Consider the following 15778-nt stretch of genomic DNA (forward strand, 5'->3'; position numbering starts at 1 on the left):
CAAGCATTCCCTGCCGCCACCCCCCCACATACCCATGTGCACACTTAAAATATCTTTGCAAGTGACCACGACACATGTGGAGGTCAGAAACAACTTTCTCAGTTCATTCTGGAAACTGAACTTAGATCATTAGGCTTAGGCAGCAAGTGTTATTACCTGATGAACAATCTCCCCAGCATTCATTTTTTCTTTTATAAACCAAATAACAACTGCTTTTAGTCTTTGGCTGAGATAGGCTTCAAAATTTACACATTTGACTATATTCAAATAAATCTGTGTATTAAAAGAGGATGTCAGGGCTGGAGAGATGGCTCAGAGGTTAAGAGCACTGGCTGCTCTTCCAGAGGTACAAAGTTCAATTCCCAGCAACCACATGGTGGCTCACAACTACCTATAATGAGATCTGGTATCCTCTTCTGGTATACAGACAGAACATTGTATACATCAACAAACCTAAAAAACAATTAAAATAAGGATACCAAAGGAAACACACACACAAAAAAAAAATTAAGGGCAATGAGACAACAAAAGGTCACAGCAAAGAAAACACCCTGAAGTGTTTTTTTTTTTTTTTAAAGTAAAGTTCTCAAAATTATACATGAAACGTAACAAAGACTATGAAATTTGAGAACTATATATTGATGGACAGAACAGGTACTACACAGCTGTTGCTATGACATACTACACTACTTAGAACAGTTTTTCCAGGCTTCATATTGAGTTAACAAAGCCCAGAGAGCAGCTTCTAACATTTGGGGGGTGAGAGACTAAGTAAATGCCATCTAAAGTTAATCCAGGGGTATAGCACTTAACATGCCTAAGGCCCTGGTTCAATCTCCAGCACTGCCAAAAGCCAAAAAAAAAAAAGTTTAGATTATTCTAAGTAGCAAATTCTATGTATTTATACCTTTTAGCCCAGCTATTCCTTAAAGGATTTTTTTTCACACTAAAAATAGCCACAGCAGCCGGGTGGGGGTGGCGGCGGCGCACGCCTTTAATCCCAGCACTGGGGAGGAAGAGGCAGGTGGATCTCCGTGAGTTCGAGGCCAGCCTGGGCTACAGACTGAGTTCCAGGAAAGGCAGGGCTACACAGAGAGACCGTCTCAAAAAACAAAAAAACAAAAAAATAGCCACAGCTATGTTCTTAAAGTGGGGCAGGGAGCTACGATAGTGAAAACAGTACTTGTTAAGAGGGAAAAACTTTAGCGAACTAGTTAAATTACAGCCTATTCAATGGAAGGGTATGCAGACATTAATTTAAAAAAAAAGGGGGGGCTGGAGAAATGGCTCAGCAGTTAAGGGCACTGACTGCTCTTCCAGAGGATCTGAGTTCAATTCCCAGCACCCACATGGCAGCTCACAACTATCTGTAACTCCAAGATCTGCCACCCTCACATAGACATGCAGGCAAAACACCAATGCACATACAAAACAGCTGCTGTGAGAACTCTTCTCACTTGTATAATACTGATAACACCATACCAGAGGTGTATACACACATACACACACCATTATATCACATTCTTGATTGTTCCTAGGATTATTAGTCTTGAGAACCTAAAGCTGAAAAGGAATGTAATCATGCTTACTATAATCCTTACACTTTGTACCACAGAAGTATTTTCTTTTCAGGGTATCTCCCTATATACACAACCAGGGCAGGCCCTAACTCCCAATCCTCCTGCCTCATACCTTGCCACACTAGGATTACATATACCTGTGACCACCACACCCAGTCTGGTATGACCTACTTTTAACATCTTTACACTTGCAAGTAGTAGCTGGCCCAGGACAGAGCCTTCTTCCCATCCTCATTCAAATCATTTCATAACTTGCTTTCAGGACTTTAAATTTTGGTACAAGCTAAGATACCTATCCACCTCAAATCCACACTAACATTCAAACAATCAAAATAACTAAAACCCCACCTCAGTATCTAATACATTATCCAAAATATTTTAATATACTAAATCACCCAACACCTGAAGTTAAGAACACACACATTTGAATGGATAATTTTTGTACTTGTAATTAGCACAATCACTCAACTGTTTGAAAGCTTTATATCCCTAACACTTAGCTTTAACCTGTTGCTAATAATTATGCCCTAACTTATGTTCACTAAAAGAAAAATCAGAGAAACTAATGAAATCAGCAAAAAAGATCAAAAGCTTAACTGCAGAAAACGAACTGACAGGGCCCCAATTGTTTAAGAGAAAATTAATATATGAATACAAACACAATGCAAGTAATATACATTATTTTATTACAAATTTTTTTAAAAAACAAAATGCAACATCCTAAAAAAAAATTTACTGGTAATACAAATTCCTATTAAGTTTGCTGTGCTACTATAAGAAATTAAAGAAACCATTAAATATTTAGGAACATTCAACATCAAAAGCTTTAAATCTAACTGTACGTTGTAGCCCCTGAAAAAGCTACAAACTCTTTTTTTAAAAAAAGTATTTTCTCTACAAAGAATCTCATCAGCTATACAAAAATCTGTACAGTTTTTATACTGAAGCTAATGTTGAGCTGCACTTGAATTTCACATTCTTAGCAAAATAATTGCCTGAGCACATACACGCCACACATTTTATGACAGCCATTTATTCTTCATCCTCCTCCTCCTCATCATCATCTTCGTCTTCCTCCTCCTCCTCTTCTTCCTCATCTTCTGGTTCATTCTTCTTCTTTGAGCCTGTTGGCCTACCAGGACCCTTCTTTCCTACTTCACTTTTACCCTTGGCACGGTATGCAGCAATATCCTGAAATATTGTCAAAGTAAGATCAGCATCCGGTGTCACTGGTCAAGTGTGAAAAACCACTGAAATGTAAACAACCTATAAAACTGACCAATAACCTTATTAGCTGGGAATGCGACCATCACAGATTTGAGAGCATTTGTTCCTTTTAATCAGATAAAAGGCGAGCTGCCTTACTTAGATCAGTGTGAGTGCTTTTGCTGACAATGCCCATCTATTTTGTAAGATCACCCCTTCCCATCCCACCTTACATTTTTAGACACAACTACCTAACTAAAATATAGTTGGCACTCTAAAACAGATTTACACAACTTTGAGTGGATACGCAAAATTTACAAGGGCTGTAAAGACTAAATCAAAACAAAGTTTATCTTGTCTGTAGTGCTAAAGTTTCATAACTGACAACCAGTTTCTGCAGCTCATGTACACCCGGTAAGTTTTTAAAGGTCAAAAGGCACTATACCTTTTCATACTTCTCCTTTAGTTTAGCTGCTTTCTGCTCATAGGGTTGTTTATCTTTGGCAGACTGTTCAGACCACATCTCACCCAATTTTTTTGCAGTATCTCCAATAGACAGGCCTGGGTGTTCACTTTTGATCTTTGGGCGATGTTCAGAGCAAAACAGGAAGAAGGCAGACCTGAAAGGAAGCAATAGAGTTAACAAATGGAGAAGGGAGGAAAGGCGAGAGACGGTTTGCTTAGTTTTGAGATCCACTTACGGCGGTCTTTTTGGAGCATTAGGATCCTTTTTCTTTCCTTTCTTATCACCTTTGGGAGGAACATAATTCTTCATCTCCCTGTCATAACGAGCTTTGTCGCTCTTGGCCAAATCTTCGAACTTCGACTTTTCCTTTGCAGACATGGTCTGGGGGAGAGGAACCCGAGTAAACCGGCACATTTTTAAGCTCTTGGCCATACATATCAGTATATAAAGCGAATAAAGGGGGCAAAACTTTACGCTCTTGGCGGTCCCAGACACACAAACAGACAAGAAGCAAGCGACGAGCTCAGCACCACTTCCAGCTCTTAGCCGTCCCACCCCAACAAATACATTTTCACGGACGGACGGACGGGAGGGGGGGGGGAGGCTGCACTTTGGCAGTCTTTACATTACCTAAACTCGGTCACCAGGCTAGGGAAGCCCGCACTTCCTGGTTTGCCCGCCCGCCCTAGCCCCCCCCCCCAGGAGTGGGGGGGGAGGGATAAGAGCCTCGGCTGGGTGGGAATCCCGCTCGCCCGCCCACCCACCCACCCACCCGCTCGCCCTCCCTCCCTCCCCGCGGCTCACCTTCCATCTCTCGGAGCACTTCTTGGAGAACTCGGCGAAGTTGACCGACGAGTCCGGGTGCTTCTTCTTGTGCTCCTCCCGGCACGTCTGCACGAAGAAGGCGTACGAGGACATCTTGCCCCGCGGCTTGTTGGGGTCTCCCTTGCCCATGCTGACGGCGCGGCGGCGGCGGCGAACCTGCCGCGGGGAGAGAAAAAGCCGTGGCGTGGCGTGGCGGCGCGGGCCCGCGGTGGGGGTGGGAGGTGAAGTCCGCCCGTGGGGAAGGAGGGGCGGTGGAGGGGGTTGTGGGGGGGGGGGAGCGCGCCCCTCCGCCCCGCTTCCCGCCCAAACCCGCAGCCCCGAGCGCCAGCCCGCGGTCCCGCGCCCCCCCCTTCCCCGCCTCCTCCCCGGCGCGCGCCCCCGCCCCGCCGGGCTCCGACCCGCCGCGGCCCCCACCGCCGCCGCCGCCGCCCCCGAGGCCGAAAAGCCGCCCGTCCGTCCGCGCGCCGCTCCTGACGGAAAAGCCCCGCGCCTGCCACGCCGCGGGCCTCACGCCCCACATTTCGTGTTTAAAGAAAAAGAAAAGCCGCGGCCGGGTCTCTTAAGAAAGCTTCCCCGAACGCCCGACCTCCGCCGTCCCGGCCCCGGCCTTCACCGCGCCCCCCCCCCACGCCCCAAAGTCGGCCCGTCCGCTAGCTAGGCCGCCCGCCCCGAAGCCGCCGGGGCCGGGGCCCGGGACCGAGGCCCGACACACGTCCCCGGCTCCGCGGACAGGCCCGGGCCGCCGTGCCCGACCGAGGGCTCCCGGGCGGCCCTTACCTGGCGCGAGCGCTTCCCTCCGAGCCCCGACGAGAGAGAGAGACAGGGAGAGAGGAGAGACTTCCTTCCCCAAGCGCCGGCGAGAACTGGTTTCTCGCTAACGCAATCCGCAGCCTCTTGTTTTGCAGACTGCTCCGCGCCACGGCAACTTGACCGGCCCGGGCGCAGGCCACGCCCCCGCTCCTCGCTGGTTGGCTGTCGGGCTCATTCAAACCACGAGGGGTCCCCGCCCACCCGCGGCCTGAGGCTCCTGATTGGCCGGCGCCCGGCGAGGGGACGGTCCGTCCCTCGGGCCCCTCCTGCCTAGCAGGTTCGGTCGGTCGCCCAGGGTCGTTAACTCCCAGACCCGTTGGAACCGGTCTAGGGAGGAATGGGCTGCTCGGCCCTGATTGGCGGCAGGGAAAAAGCGTTTGAAAAATGGCGGGCCCGCCGATGATTGGCCGAGGCTGTAAACAGGGGCGTGGCTGACGGGGAGGGGAGGGGGAGGAGGGAAGGGAAACGGCCCCGCCAGATTCAAAACTTAGGTCGGGCGGCTTTAGCGCCAACTCCTTCAGGTGTCAAAGATGGCGGCCGGCCTTGCGTCGGCGCTGAGGTGACGAACGACGACGACGCCGGGCCTGCCGCCTCGGGCCGTCGCCGCTGCTGCGGGGAATGTCGTCACAGAGCCGGGGCCCCCCGAGAGCCCAACTATGAGTTCACAGAATAAAAAAAACAAAACAAAACGGGGGTGGGGGGGGGGAGACGGTTGGGAGCCGCGGAGCCTGGACGCGGCCGGGGTGGAAGCCGAGCATGGCGGGGCGGGGTTGGGGTGGTGGGGGAGCCTCGGGGACGCGCCCCGGGGACCGGTCGGTCCCGCTGTGGTCGCGGCCGGGCACCCGGGCTCCGGACGTGGGATGCTCGCCTTCCCCGCTCGCCTATTGGCCGGCGGGTGACACCGCCGTTTGCACGGGGTTTGAATATGTCTTTCTTTCTCCTTGCACTTGCTGGGGCTGCCCTGCTGCTTGGTTCGTTGATAAGGATCGTTCTCGATCGTGCTGCGGGACCGGCGGTTCTTGACCGTCTTAGTAAAAAAAAAAAAAAATGAGGCGTGGGAGCTGCGCTTTCCTCGGAAACGGGTGATGGAGATTGGTCAGCATTGCCAATGTACCTGATGCCCGCGAGCCGGTCACGGGCGTGGGGTGGGCTGGGGCGGGGTGGTTTTTATGTTTTACCGCAATGAAAACAAGGTGCCAGTTCCTGGAGGGTGTGGAGGGGATGTCTTCCTGTTTTTAAGGGTCCCTTTTTGTTTGTTTGTTTGTTTGAGACAGGGTTTACCCTCTACATGTCGTGTGCCATAGGGAATTTCTAGAAGAGGCAAAATTCTAAGACAGAAAAAGAGAATTGGGTGTGTGTGTGTGTGTGTGTGTGTGTGTGTGTGATAGAAATCTTCTAAAATTGGGTTTTGATGATGTTTCCACCACTGTATAAATTCTCTGACACCCATCCAACTAATACTAAAATGGGTGGATTTTATGGTGATTTCCCCCTCCCAGTTAAAATAAAGCAGTGAGTGACCTGAAGCATTAGGAAAAAAAAAAAAAAGACAGGGTTTACCAGTGTAGCCGTGCCTGTCACGCAAGTCACTAAGACCACACTGGCCTCGAACTCAGAGATCTGCCTGCCTCTGCTTCCCAAGCGCTGGGAATTAAAGGCGTGGGCCGCCATGCCTGACTCAGGTTCCGGAATTTTAGTTAGTAGTCAAAATGCTTTACAAAATTGTTGTGTCTACCTGAAATCTTACATCTGATGGCAGTTGCAATTGTTCTATAAGCATTAAAAAAATAAGTTAACCAAACCTGAGTATATTATTCAAATAGCAAAGTGAGGTCGCTTTTAGATCTGTTTTTGTTCCCTGGGCGTGGTGGCACACACCTTTAATTCCAGCACTCAGGAGGCAGAGGCAAGCGGGTCTCTGTGAGTTCCAGGACAGGCTCCAAAGCTGCACAGAGAAACCCTTTCTTGAAAAACAACAACAAAAATTTTATGTGGCTCTTTAGAGAAGGAGAATCGGTACAATGAATCTCTATATAGGGCATTTATTAGACTAGCTTACAGGCTGTGGTCCGATTAGTCTAATAATGGCTGTCTACCAATGGAAGTTCCAAGTAACAAGAAGTTGTTCGAAGCTGGATGTCTCAGCTGGTCTTCGATATCTGCAGAATCCCGAGGAAGTAGCCTCTAATGCCAGTGAAGGGACTTGCTAGGTAAAGCAAGAGCAAGCAGGCAAAGAGAACAACCTTCATGTCCTTCAGATAAGCTGCTAGCAGAAGGTGTAGCTCAGATTATATATAGGTAGATCCTTACACCTCAGAAGATCCCGGTTAAAAGTGAGTCTTCCCGATTAAAATGATTTAATTAAGAAAAAAAATCCTTCACAGGTGTACCCAGCTACTTGGGGTTAATTAATTCCAGATGTAGTCAAGTTGACAACCAAGATTATCAGCCATCATGTGGTCCAGTGTTTCTTTTTTTTTTTTTTCTTGTCGTTTTCGAGACAGGGTTTCTCTGTTTAGTTTTGGAGCCTTTCCTGGATCTCACTCTGTAGCCCAGGCTGGCCTCGAATTCACAGAGATCTGCCTGGCTCTGCCACCTGAGTGCTGGGACTAAAGGCGTGTGCCGCCGCCTCCCAGCCTTAGTATTTCTTTTAAAGGACTACCCAGATTATACTTATATAAAAGTTGGGCAAGTATTCAAGAAATGTTGGTAGATTGTGTCATTCATTGAATTTAGGAGTGGTCTTTTGTTTTGTTTTGTTTTGTTTTGTTTTTTGAGACAGGGTTTTTCGGGGTAGCTTTGCACCTTTCCTGGAACTCACTCTGTAGACCAGGCTGGCCTCGAACTCACAGAGATCCGCCTGGCTCTGCCTCCCCAGTGCTGGAATTAAAGGCGTGCCCCACCACCGCCCTTGCTTAGGAGTGATCGTTGCTCTCAGAAAAGTTTAGTGTAGAGAGACAAAAATAAACTACATAATGATAAAATTTGCTCAAGAGCATAACCACAGTGAAGATGTAAGGAAAGCACTATTGGAGTCGTTGTGTAGAAAGGATTTATTAAGCAGAGGAAGGGAAGGCCTAAGGAAGAAAGAACTTGGGGAGAGCAATTACAAATCCAGAAGCACAGGCTCGTAAGGCAGAACAGGATGAAGCCAGACTGGCGGCTTACACGGAAATTTAGTCTTCATCCTTTAGCAAAGGAATCACTAGAAAATAGGAGGGAGGTGCAAGCACATTTTTTTCCATGTTAGTCGGCCGTGTCTATGGCATGGTATAAATGAGGTCATAGAATTTAGAAATTGATTCACTATGTTCATCCTTTTCTGTGACTCCAAAGGACAATGGTAAAAGATGTGAGCCACTTATTTACGTATACAATTTCTAATTAACCAGTCTTTTGATGTTCACTTGTGTTTAGGTCACTGATTTGGAGGCTGAACTGCAAATAAAAAATTGTTACATCATAAAAATGTTTCAGTTGGGCGGTGGTGGCACAAGCCTTTAATCCCAGCACTCAGGAGGCAGAGCCGGGTGAATCACTGAGTTCAAGGCCAGCCTGGTCTACAGAGTGAGATCCAGGACAGGCACCAAAACTACACAGAGAAACCCTGTTTTGAAAAATAAAACAAACAAAAAAATGTTTCCAGTTGTGGTGGCACAAGTCTTTAATCCCAGCACTCAGGAGACAGAGGCAGGCAGATCTCTAAATTTGAGCTTAACTTGGTCTACAAATCGACTTCCAGGACAGCCAGGGCTATGTATAGAGACCCTGTCTCAAAAAACAAAAACAGGCCGGGCGGTGGTGGCACACGACTTTAATTCCAGCACTCGGGAGGCAGAGGCAGGCGGATCTCTGTGAGTTCGAGGCCAGCCTGGGCTACCAAGTGAGCTCCAGGAAAGGCGCAAAGCTACGCAGAGAAACCCTGTCTCGAAAAACCAAAAAAAAAAAGAAAGAAAAAAAAAAAACAAAATAAAAATGTTGACAAACAGAAGCTCCAAGATTCATTTGCCAACAACCCTGCTTAAGGAAAATTATCCTAGGACCCCAAGAGAAGAGAAAGACACACACACACACAAGGATAATTATGTACATTTTTATTTTTTAAGCATGGCCTGTGGGTTTTTATAATGTGGGATTAAAATAACAGCAAAAGAATGAGAGATAAAGTGTTGCAAATGTCTTTGTTCAGAAAGTGGTGAAAGTAAAAATTTGCATTAAATTATAAGCCAAATTCCTTATGCTTTGAAGTGCTAGTTACATGTACACACACACACACACACACACACACACACACACACACGGATGTGCATGTACAAAAATGTATTCCCTTGTACATAGGATATCAAGTCTTAGTTTATGCTAAGAACCAGGTGACTAATGATTATTAAACATGCAAAAAAAATTTTAACATTATTACTTATTACAGAAATGCAAAGTAAAACCCAGTAGATACCACTCACTTGCTACTAAGATGATTATAATATTAAAAGGTAATAGCATTGGAAAACACATGAAGAAATTAGAGCCCTATTATTTGTGAGACTTCAAAATGGATAGTCACTGGAAAATTCTGGCAGATTCTCAGGCTTAGACACACCTTAGCACCTACCCAAAGTAGATAAAAATCAGTGTCCACAAAAAGACAAGCCAGACAGACAGGCAGATCTCTGAGTTCAAGGCCAGCCAGGACTATATAATGAAGCCCCATCTCAAATAAATAAGATATTTAAGGCAGCAGTGTTTGTAATAGCAATATCTCAAAACAGGAGACAATCCAAATGTCCACTAACTGTACATAAATAAACCAAAATACACATCCATGTGCTAGTATGCATTCATCAAATAAAAAGGAATAAACACCGATACTAGCTACTAATATAACAAAGATAAAGCTGAGAAACATCACACTAGGTGAAAGTGGTCGGACACAAAAAACAACTTTTGTATGACTCTGTCTACAAGACATTTCTAGATAAAAGCGAGTGTGCAGAAGGCAGAAGAGCGGCTGAGGTAGTGACAGTGAAGCTTTTTCAGGCAATGGAAGTATTCTACAACTATATGGTAAAGGTTGCCTAACTATAAATTTACTAAAAGTAATTGAACCATACACTTCCAAATGGATGGAATTTACACTATGTAAATTATATATCAACAAAGCCGTTTCTTAGAAAGCCAATGACTTGTTTTTCCTTTTGTAGATCAGGGCATTCAAAATGGTCAAGGCGGGGATGCATGGATCTCCCTGGGAAGGGAGAATAGAATGGATTGTGTGGGTGGACTTGGGGTGGGTGGGGGTGGGAACAGAAGGGATCAGGTTGGAGGATGGAGGGAGAGAATACTGGGAGAGACTACTGGAATTGGGGGCGATGTGGAAACCTAGTACAGTGGAAACTCCCTGGGATCTACGAACGTGACCCTAGTAAAGACTACTAGTAATGGGAGAGGAGGGATACAAAACCTGAACCAGCCATCTTCTATAATCAGACAAGTCTTCCAGTTTGGGACTGGGACATCAATCCAGCCACAAAACCTTCAATCTACAATCTGTCCTGCCTGCAAGGTGTGCTGAGATAATGGCGGCACAGAACTTGTGGGAGTGGCCAATGACTGGTCCAAAGTGAGGCCCACACGTGACCTGACCTCCTGGATGGCCAGGAACCCGAGGCTTGATAGAGCCAAACATGACTGCGCCTTCCCCCCAAGAAAAGTCAATAAAATGGTTCCTAATGATATTCTGCTATACTCGTAGATTGGTGCCTAGCCCAATCATCATCAGAAAGGCTTCATCTAGCAACTGATGGAAGGAGATGCAGAGACCCACTGCCATTGTCAAACATTAGGCAGAGCTCAGGGAACCCCAAAGAAGAGGGGGAGGAAGGATTGTAGGGCCCAGAGGGGTCGAGGACACCACGAGAACACAGCCCACAGAATCAACTAAGCTGTGCTCATAAGGGATCACAGAGACTGAAGGGACAGTCATGGACCCCGTATGGATCTGAGCTAGGCCCTCTGCATATATGTTATGGCTGTATAGCTTGAGATTTTTGTAGGACTCCTAACAGTGGGAGTGGGGGTGTCTCTGACTCTTTTTCCTGTTCTTGGGACCCTTTTCCTCCTACTGGGTAGCCTCATCCAGCCTTGATAATAAATAGGGTTTGTGCCTAGTCCTATTGTAATTTGTTAGGCCATATTTGGTGGATATCTCTGGGAGGCCTGCTCTTTTCTGAAGGGAAACGGAGTAGGAGTGGATCTGGGGGAAGAGGGGAGGTGGGAGGGGATTAGGAGGAGTGGAGGGAGGGGGAGCTGCAGTCAGGATGTAATGTGTGAGAGAATAAATAAAAAAATATATTAGGGCCTGGAGAGATGGCTCAGAGGTTAAGAGCACTGACTGCTCTTCCAGAGGTCCTGAGTTCAATTCCCAGCACCCACATGGTGGCTTACAACCATCTGTAATGAGATCTGGCACCCTCTTCTGTATAAATAATAAATAAATAAATAAATAAATAAATAAATAAATAAATAAATAAATAAATCTTTTGTTGTTGTTTTTGTTTTTCGAGACAGGGTTTCTCTGTGTAGCTTTGCGCCTTTCCTGAATCTCGCTCTGTAGACCAGGCTGGCCTTGAACTCACAGAGATCCACCTGGCTCTGCCTCCCGAGTACTGGGATTACAGGCATGCGCCACCACTGCCCGGCTAAATAAATCTTTTTTTTAAAAAGTTGAAAAATATATTAAAAATAGTTTAAGAAAAAAATAAGACAATGTTTTCATTATATATATATGTAAAAAAACCAAGCTGGGTAGTGGTTGCACCCACCTTTAATCCCAGCACTCAGGAGGCAGAGCCAGGCCGATCTCTGTGAATTCCAGGCCAGCCTGGTCTACAGAGTGAGTTCCAGGACAGGCTTCAAAGTTACACAGAGAAACCCTGTCTCAAAAACACTAAAAAATGGCCAAGGACAGCTTAGACTTTGAGAACAAGAGCTGCAGAATACAGGATGAAAAGATAGACATTATTTGAAAGGAAATGAAAACTTCGTCTAGCTTAAGGAAAAAGACAGTTACCAGTCGGCAGCTCTTGAGTGGTAGTAGATTTACTAATGTGGCCTGTCTTCAGCTGAGTATCTCGCTTTCATACACTGGAAGAATAATTCTTTTGAAAATAATATAAAATAATAAAATAATATAAATATTCCATATGCGTGTGCACACTCATGCATGTGCCTGTGCCACAGGGTGCGTGTGGCAATCAGAGGGCACAGTGCCTGTCCTCGCCTTGCACCTTAAGGATCACGCTTTGGTTATTTGACGCTATGCGAACCAAGCCAGCTAACCCACACGTTTTCAGAAAGTCTCCTGTCTCCAATTTCCAGCTCACCGTCAGAGGACTGGGATGACAGGCATACGCTGTCTTTTTTGTTGTTTTGAGACAGGGTTTCTCTGTGTAGTTTTGGTTCCTGTCCTAGATCTCGCTCTGTAGACCAGGCTGGCCTCGAACTCAGAGATCCTCCTGGCTCTGCCTCCCGAATGCTGGGATTAAGGGTGTGCACCACCACCGCCCGCTGGTACTCTCATGCCCAGCTTCACAGGGGTTCTGGGCAGTGACTTTCAACCTGTGAGTCAAGACAGACAGCCTGCATATCAGATATTTCCACTACGGTTCCTGACAGTAGCAAAATTAGAGTTATGAAGTGGCAGTGAAAATAATTCTTATCGTTGGGAGTCATCACAACCTGAGGAACTGTATTAAAGGGCCGAAGCATTAGGAAGCTTGAGAAACACTGGTTCCTGGGATCCCATGTTTGTGTGGTAAGTGCTTTTACCCTGAGCCATTTCCACAGACCTAGACAACTTTTATCTAATCTTGGTAGGTGTTTCCAATTCTTAATAAATATTTATTCTTATAATAAATAAATATTCTTAATAAATAAATATTTATTTTAAAATAAATATTAATACATACTTATTTTATATTAATATCTTATAAATATTAATTTTATATTGAGGGTTGGAAAAAAGACTCTGGTTAAGAGTACCTCAGTTTGGTTCCCAGAACCCACATTGTGAGTCACAAAAATATGTAAGGTTAGTTCCAGATTATCTGATGTCCTCTTCTGACTTCACAGGCACCAAGCAGATACATAGTGTTTTGCCTGCATTCATGTCTGTGTGAGGGTGTCAGATCCCCTGGATCTAGAGTTATAGACAGTTGTGAACTGCCATGTGGGTGCTGGGAATTGAACCCGGTTCCTCAGGAAGAGCAGCCACTGCTCTTAATGCTGAGCTATCACTCCAGCCTCCCCAGGAACACACATGGTACAGAGACATAAATGTGAGCAAAATATTCATACACATAAATCAATCTAAAAGAAAATACTGTTCGTCTATGCCAAGGCAAAGATAATTTTAAACTTGATGACTTAAAATTGCAAAGGCTGGTTTAAAACAAAAACTTGTCAATATGAAAGTTTCATATTTACAACTTTGTCCTCTTTATTAGTGTGATTAGCAGTTTGGCCCTATTTAGAAATATATTCGTGTGGCCAGGCGGTGGTGGCCCACACCTTTAATCCCAGCACTTGGGAGGCAGAGGCAAGTGGATCTCTGAGTTCGAGGCCAGCCTGGTCTACAAAGTGAGTTCCAGGACAGCCAGGGCTACACAGAGAAACACTGTATCGAACTGCCCGCCCCCCAAAGAAATATATTCACAAACTATAAAATTTTCAGATATACTTTGCAAACTGTCTTAGAGTACAAATAAAAACATGTATGAGTAGTTGGGTTAGTCTAAAAGCTGGGCATGCTGGCAACCAGTTTAGAATGCCAGTTCTATGTAATCACAGCACTTCTGAAATAAAGAGGACAGAGAATAAAATGACAACTCTGGCTACAGAGTAAAGTATGTAGCCTATATATGTCTGCCAGCCTGTACATGTTGCAAAACCAGACCCTGTCTCAATAATAATAATAATAATAATAATAATAATAATGATAAAATATCCTGAGTCTGGTATGATTTGCCTGCAGAAAGCAAAAATTAAAGAAATGACCTTTGTTGAAAGCATCACAAGTCATTCTAGGAATTCCCATAAGCAATTTTCTAGACACTGGTCCAACCCTTGGAAGTCATCAAGGTAACTTCCATTTAGTAACTTTTCGGCCAGTCTCATTGCCACAGGTGTTTGTTGTTGGAGGGCTGGGTCTTGGAGATCTTGAAAACAGAACAACTAATCCTTGAGTAAAAAACTGATGAATATGTTGCCAGAAACAAGTCTAGAGCTGGGGATTCAGCTACAGAGCTTCTTTTGTATATAGGAGGCCCTTGTATGCAGGAGGCCCCCAGAGTCAACTTAAAAAATAAAAAGTTTAAAAAAAAAAACTGCCCAGCAGCAGTGGCACACGCCTTTAATCCCAGCACTCAGGAGGCAGAGCCAGGCGGATCTCTGTGAGTTCGATGCCAGTCTGGTCTACAGAGCAAGATCCAGGACAGGCACCAATACTACACAGAGAAACCCTGTCTCAGAAAAAAAGAAAAGAAAAGAAGAAAAAAAAAACTATTCTCAAAATCCAAGAATAGAAGCTAGTGGTATAATCCCATACAAACTTTAAGTGGTGGGGACAATATTTAGCCCAAAGAGTCTGTATTTATCAGGTGCTAATAAAACCTAATTATCACACAGATCTCCCTTCCCTCACTCATTGCTTTATCCAAGCCCCCAAATCCAGCAGGCATTCCCTGGGAACCCACAAGTTATTCCAGCCAGGGAGGAAGGGAGACTAACTGCAGAACTAAACCTCTCCTCCTGCTCCTCCAAATCCAGTCCCCTCATCTCCACCCCCCACAATCCAATCCCCTCATCTCCACCCCCCAACACACTCTGCAACAGACCAAATGCCGCATCCTTCCTTCACCTCCTTCCTCATCGTCTCCAGTGAATGACACAGATCTTCCCCTCCTAACTTCCCTCCCCTGAATCATTGCCTTATCCCAGCCCCCACCTTCTGCAGGCATGCCCTGGCAACCCCCAGGCCACTTCAGCCAAGAAAGCAAACAGGAGCAAACCTCTCCTTCCAGTCTTCCAAGTCCAATCCCCCAGTCTCATCCCTAGCTTAGAAGCAGACCCTGTGCTCTGACCTCTCCTCACTCTCTGTCCCCATTCCCAGGGGACTAAGCAGATCCTGGCGGGACCACCCTGCTTTCCTCCCTCCTGTGGACCACCTCAGTCTCCCACCCCACCTAGTCCATCCTCATTCCTAAGTGTCAGCTCCCAATACCTATAAACACATTTTACCTGGAACTCCCAGTGGCCACAACTATCAGGATCCAAGAAGAATTTCCTACCAGGCTACACACAGCCACCACACTCTCCTAAGAAGCAGAGAGGGCAACAGAAATCAAGAAACAAAACGCCTATCCAACAAAGACAAGATCAGATATCAGCACCTAGAATTACAACCTTTCCAATCCCAGATGCCTAGATGCCAGCATAAAAATACAATGAATAACAGGACAATATGTCTCCATCAGAACTCAGCAAAGCTATCGCAGCAGGCCCTGAGCACTGCAACATTGCTGAAACACAAGATAAAGACCTTAAAATAGCTTTTATGAATAAGATAGCAGTCCTTAAAGGGGAAATGAGTAAATTCCTCAAAGAAACTGACGAAAACACAAACATACAGTGGAAGGAAATGAATAAAGCAGTTCAAGACCTGAAAGTGGGAACAGAATCAATAAAGAAAACCCAAACTGAGGGAAATCTGGAAATGAAAACTTTAGGAACGGGAACAGAAAACTCAGAGGAAAGCCTCGCGAACAGAATACAAGAGATGGGAGAAAGAATCTCAGGCATTGAAAACAAGATAGAAGAAATGGATGCATCAATGAAA

The 15778-nt window shown here is 45.6% G+C and overlaps 1 protein-coding gene across 1 annotated transcript; it reads right to left on the reverse strand.

The window, feature by feature from the left end:
- Positions 1 to 2243: 2243 nt before the first annotated feature.
- Positions 2244 to 5717, reverse strand: Hmgb2 (high mobility group box 2). Its single transcript, XM_006970930.4, has 5 exons — positions 4855 to 5717; positions 4057 to 4233; positions 3488 to 3633; positions 3232 to 3406; positions 2244 to 2771 (listed from the first exon to the last, which is right to left on the reverse strand). Exons 2-5 carry the CDS (start codon positions 4204 to 4206, stop codon positions 2613 to 2615), a joined length of 630 nt encoding a protein of 209 aa, XP_006970992.3. The 5' UTR covers positions 4207 to 4233; positions 4855 to 5717; the 3' UTR covers positions 2244 to 2612.
- Between the last annotated feature and the right edge of the window lie 10061 nt (positions 5718 to 15778).

This window comes from Peromyscus maniculatus, chromosome 17 (genome assembly GCF_049852395.1).
Source record: "Peromyscus maniculatus bairdii isolate BWxNUB_F1_BW_parent chromosome 17, HU_Pman_BW_mat_3.1, whole genome shotgun sequence".
NCBI classification, from domain to species: domain Eukaryota; kingdom Metazoa; phylum Chordata; class Mammalia; order Rodentia; family Cricetidae; genus Peromyscus; species Peromyscus maniculatus.